Here is a 6,047-nt window from a genome sequence, read left to right on the forward strand (position 1 = left end):
AGATTGGCTAAATCGGAAAATCGGTGAACTAGTCTACAATAATTATATCAGTCATGTAATTATATCAATCAAACCTGATTATATTGGTCAATTTTCATTTAAATCGCACCGGCCATACCAGTCAGTTTTAATTATGATTACAAAATTTTATGAAAATGACTTATTTTTACCAAAATGTTATTGCAGAGAAACAAATACACAACCAAAACCTTTTTGTTTCTAGTTCTAAAACATGATATACTACGAAGTCATACATTTTATTGTAACAACTGATTTAAATAAAAGTATTTGTGATATTTTTTATTAGTTTTTTAATATTAATGTTAATATATTTAGATCAAATTTCACTTGTATACATTTTAATTAGTAAATCACTGGTTAAACTATTATACCACTATATAAATACTTTAACTAGTATAATATTAAAAACAATGAGACGTAGTAAAAATAGATCAGTTCACCGATTTTCTGATTGGACACCGGAATAGAATATTAATTAGAAGGGTTAATGAAAGCATTGGTTGGGTTGTTGGTTGGAAAAGAATGCACCTAACTGATGAGGGAAGCGTGTTATTTTTGGTGGGGCTACATATTCTTATCTCATATGACTCACACGTAAAATGCGCCTTGTCAGAATCTCACTCTTCCTAACCATCATTTTCATTCCCTTCACTTCCTCATTTCTATAACCCCTATTGCTATTCTAACTAATTCTTCCCTTTATTTTACTCTTTTCTACATTAATCACTTTAATATCCTCAACTTTTTTGAGGTTTTTCCTAGTAAAGTATTCATAAAAGGTGTATTGAAATAAGAGATGGAGGGGGATAATTAATAACTTAAATGTGGGTTTATTTGGTATAATTAATAGTATGTGTGACTATGTCTTCCAACAAGTATTATTATTAGAAATCGAACTCTTGACATTTTGATTCTTATACAAATTTTATTTAGTTTAGATAGTATTGAACAACATAAGAAATACAAAAAACAAAAGTTTCCAACTTATATATAAAATTTTAAAATCATGATAATATAAATTTTAAGCAGCAAAATTATGAGCCATAGTATTACTGACAAAATATATATATATATATATATATATATTCTTATATTGAAAGATTTCAAAGAGTGGTGAATTTTGAAACATCATAAGGGCTTTGATTTCAGGAATTTCTATATATATGATTAAGTAGTCTATTTCAGATTACGAAATCTTTATCAGTAAAGAAAAAGGACGTAAATCATTTACTATGAATAATTTCTAATAAACAATAGTGAATTATTATAAATTCATTTTAAATTGAATTCAAATTTTTAAAATTCAGTAGATCACAACTTGGTTTTATGCATGCTTCCTAAACACACCATCATATACTATATATAAACACATAATGGGTGGGCGCCTAAATTATTCAAAATCAACTCAATATTATATTAGAGTATAATCAATACCGTAAAACTTTTTATACTGTCAATACATCATTTGTTATCTAAGAGTATTATTAATGATAATTAACACATAAATGATGATTAATGTGCAAATAATATAAAAAAAGATAATAAAATATTTTTTCATACCATGAGATAACTTATCTCCTCCGACCACCAGAATCATTATATGTATCCTATTTTTTAGTTTTTAAAAATATTTTTATAGAAAATGTTTAAATATAACACATACCATATCATGATTATAACCACGGGAGAGATAACTTACATAATCATTAGCATTGGTACATTATTATCTTTTTGGAGATTTAATTAATATTTCTTATAATGTTGAGACATGCATGCCTGGAACCAGAAGAAACTTAAAGTTGAACAAATTCGAGGAAAAAGTTGATAGAAAAGATAGAGAGAAAAAAAAAAGCCATCCCACTCCCACACACAAAATCAACCTAAGATTTGTAATTTAGTGCAAAAGTAAGGGTCTATTTTTTATTCATAACTTTAACATAACCACCCATTGAATTCCACATACATTCCTTGATGATGTGCATATATATTGCTCTTTACCCTTAGAGAGGAGAACATAAAGAGAGACATTAAAGTTTGAACATAATTTGCTTTTAATAAAAAAGCAAAAGAGGAAGAGCAAATAATAATCCTAGGAAGTAGCAACTTGTGATGGAGTGGAGAAAGAGCTATTTGGATGTAATATTGGTTCCTTTGGGATTTCTTATAAGCATTGGTTATCATATATGGTTGTGGAATAAGGTTAGAACTCAACCACACACAACCATTATTGGTATTAATGCTAGTGGTAGAAGGAATTGGGTTAGGGCTATATTGAAGGTACTCATCATTCTTTACATTTTTATCTAATTTTTATTCATTATAATGATATGTTTTTATTGTTGTCAAGGAAATTATGAATTTGGTTTATGTTTTATGTTAAATATGTATATGTACTATTTGGATGATTGATAGTATAAGAAAAAAATGTCAAAAGAATTCTTGAACAATTAATCTTGATGCATGTTGAATATATAGTAAAAAATGAAATATATCAAAAAAAGTCTTGAAGCATGTTCAATGCTAGTTGCCTAGTTCTAAGTTATTAATTAATAAATTGTACTAAAATTTCTTTTTTATTTAAATTACAAGTGATATGAGAACAGTTTGGTATAAAACTAGCTATGAATCTATTCTATGCAAGTCTTCTGTTTTTAGTGCTTAGGGGACATATTTTTCCAGATACAATTCGTTGAAGTCTCTGGAATGTGATGATATTGGAATTTTTACCCTATAGTATTTCCTAGGAGAATAAAAAGGACATGACAAATTAAAAGTGTGAGAGTTATTATCTTTGCAATGGGAAATGTTGAAAGAAATTATTACATGATATAGTTCCAATGAAATTAAATATATTTATCTCAACCATCAGTCCTGGAAACATAGATATAATATTTCAGATTTTGTCTTCCACTAATGATAATGAAGCAAAAACAACAATGATAATAAATGTTTAATTTTTTTAATTGAGATAACATGTTTTGATTGACACATGACAATATATGAAAGAAGATCATGAGAATAAAATATATCTTCATATCATGAGATAAATTATCTCCTTAAATTTATTTATTGTTGGACATATGTTTATTTTTATTTTTATAATATATTTTAAACGAAAACTTCTAAAAAGAAAATAAATAAGACACATGTCAAACACTCAATAGATTTAAAGAGATAAGTCTAGGGATGGCAAAAAAAAAAATTCGACCCGTGGAAATACCCGCAACAGGTATCCACAATAATAGCTTATGGGCGGGAGCGGGTTTTATGATACTCGCCCTGCGCTTACCCACAAATTTATATATTTAATTTTTAGTTAAATTTTTATATATATTTATTATTATTTTAAGATTATATATCATATACTTTATTATTATTTCATAACAAATTGCACATATTTGACTATGATCATAAATTTATTATATAAATATCATATTATTAATGTAATAATTATTTTTACATATTGATTATTACAAATTATATAAATATATAATTAAAATTAAAAACCCGTTGGGTACCCGCAAATACCCGCTACTCACACGGGTATCCGCAAATATTGTTTGTTTGAGCACGGGAAAGTACTATCCACATCCGCCTTGCCATCCCTAAATAAGTCATCTCATATTAGAAGGATATACTTTATTCTCAAATGGGAAAATGTCTTGTCTTGTTATGACCATGTTTTCAAAATGTTCATTATCTATATTCCTTACTATCTCCCTTTCTTGCTTCATTCTTGTTCCCACTAAATAAAATGATATCTTAATTACTATACACAAACAAATTAAAGAAAGAGGGAATGTTCTTTTTACATGGTATAATTAGGTGTATATCAAGTCCAAGTAAATTCTAGCTACACCTAGATTAATTTACATGTGCAAACATGTTAATGAATATCAATAGAGAAAATCTAAGAATCATGCATCAATGCTTATATACACTTCCTTACTTTAAATTTCTTCACATATGAAAATGTTCCTTTAATTTTTTTATACATCAATTCTTGCCAAATCCATATAAATATATCTTTTCACATCTAACATTATTCTACTTTAGCACGCTGTGACTAAGAATTTATATATTCTGGTGTGTTACCTAAAATTCTCTGTATTCTTTGGTATATATTCCAATCAAAACATTGTTCCAGGATTGGAAGACAAAAGGATAGGTATTTTTTTAGGCAATTTTGATTCTTCGAATATTACATAGCACTCTATAATCTTTAGGTTATTCTTTAGTAACTAGATGGATCTTGTTTAATAGTTAACAATTAAATCGATACTATAATTAACCATGAAGTTATAGACTATATATTATATATAATATATTAGCAAAGTATGAAAAAGTACTTTATATTTGTAAGTATATTTATTAGCAATAATAGAGTTGTAATGTCTTGGTGAACCCCATAGAATTAAATTGTCTAAACTTCTCCTCAACAAATCAAAAATTGATATCAAATAATAGGATGTTATCGATAAAACAATTTTGTAAACTAAAATTTGATAAATTTCTTTTTGAAATAAAAATAATAAAATTGTGATACCCTCTTTCCTTTAAAAAACAGAAAAAGTTGCCAAGCTTAATTTTTGATGTAAGAAGTTGTTGTAATGACATTGTTGAACAAAAAATGGTAAAAGATGATTTTTGTATGACATATATGCTCTCTCAATTATATGTCATTCTTTTCAAATTGATTTCTTAATTTAAAAAATTGATAATTTTAAATTAAAAAAAATTATATTTTTCAACTTATACACATAGTAGTCTTACATAGAATAAGACAAAAGATATTGTTAGTAATTGTTATGTATTTTATTTTATGTCAAATATTTTCTATGGTAAAGTAATAATTAAGATATGAATTGATAGGAAAATAATCCTCTTAGTACCAGAGAAACAAATTATTAATTTTATTTTGTATTTAAGCTTAAAAGTGTGACATTATATTATATCTAGAAAGTAAAATTATCATATTATACAATTTTTTGTTTTATTTTACATATATTTTCTTCTTCAGTACGAGAGAGTATCTTGATCCGAATTGATTATGACAGGACAATGATAAGAAAAACATATTGGCTGTACAATCACTAAGGAACACAATCATGGGTGCAACCCTAATGGCCACAACCTCAATCCTCCTATGTTCAGGTCTAGCAGCACTTATAAGCAGCACCTACAGTGTGAAGAAACCACTGAATGACACAGTTTATGGTGCACATGGTGAATTCATGGTTGCACTAAAATATGTCACGCTCCTCACAATGTTTCTCTTTTCATTCTTCTGCCATTCTCTCTCCATAAGGTTCATAAACCAAGTCAACATCTTAATCAACACTCCTCAAGATCCTATGTCTTTGGTTACTCCTGAATATATCAATGAGATTTTAGAGAAAGGGTTCATTTTGAACACTGTTGGGAACAGGTTATTCTATACAGGACTACCTATTTTGCTTTGGATATTTGGTCCTGTGTTGGTGTTCCTTTGTTTTCTTACTATGGTTCCTGTTCTTTACAACCTTGATATTGTGTTCACTAGTGGAAAGGGAAAGATGATGGAAGTGAAGGAAAATAGTGACTTTATTGTATGAAATAATGTAATGTAACAATATATTTATTAATTATATATATGTTATGTATGAATTGCAAGTTGGTCATTTTTCTTAATGATTAGAAATATGTGTATGTTTCATGGATATTTTGATAATGTTCTATAACCAAGAGTGTGAACATAAAGCATATATTGCATGTTGCTTTGTCCTTGTGGAGGATAAATATGATAAAAGTTGCATTAGTTTTGCTTTTCAAATAAGAATCTATCAAATTTATATATATCTCATTTGTTAGCTAGACTAGAATGAGAATATGATATGATATAGAAAAGAGTACCATAAACTATCACTTGTTTCAGGTTGATGTTTCCAATCATATCTTATTCAATAGTATAGTATCACTTATGCTATTAAAATATATTCATTAAGTATCCTTTTATTCTCTTGTTAAAACAAAATAGAATATTTAGT

The 6,047-nt window shown here is 27.0% G+C and overlaps 1 protein-coding gene across 1 annotated transcript; it reads left to right on the forward strand.

The window, feature by feature from the left end:
• Positions 1-2,013: 2,013 nt before the first annotated feature.
• LOC109341704 lies at positions 2,014-5,809 on the forward strand. Its single transcript, XM_019579650.1, has 3 exons — positions 2,014-2,298; positions 5,079-5,682; positions 5,724-5,809. The coding sequence occupies exons 1-2, from the start codon at positions 2,131-2,133 to the stop codon at positions 5,613-5,615; spliced, it is 705 nt and encodes a 234-aa protein (XP_019435195.1). The 5' UTR covers positions 2,014-2,130; the 3' UTR covers positions 5,616-5,682; positions 5,724-5,809.
• Positions 5,810-6,047: the final 238 nt, after the last annotated feature.

The sequence above is a fragment of the Lupinus angustifolius genome, unplaced genomic scaffold, assembly GCF_001865875.1.
Source record: "Lupinus angustifolius cultivar Tanjil unplaced genomic scaffold, LupAngTanjil_v1.0 Scaffold_589, whole genome shotgun sequence".
In the NCBI taxonomy this organism is placed as follows: Eukaryota; Viridiplantae; Streptophyta; class Magnoliopsida; order Fabales; family Fabaceae; genus Lupinus; species Lupinus angustifolius.

Coding starts and splice junctions, on each gene's coding strand:
- LOC109341704 (XM_019579650.1), top strand. CDS start 2,131: ATGGAGTGGAGAAAGAGCTATTTGGATGTAATATTGGTTCCTTTGGGA. Junction 2,299..5,078: donor GGGTTAGGGCTATATTGAAG/GTACTCATCATT, acceptor TGATTATGACAG/GACAATGATAAGAAAAACAT.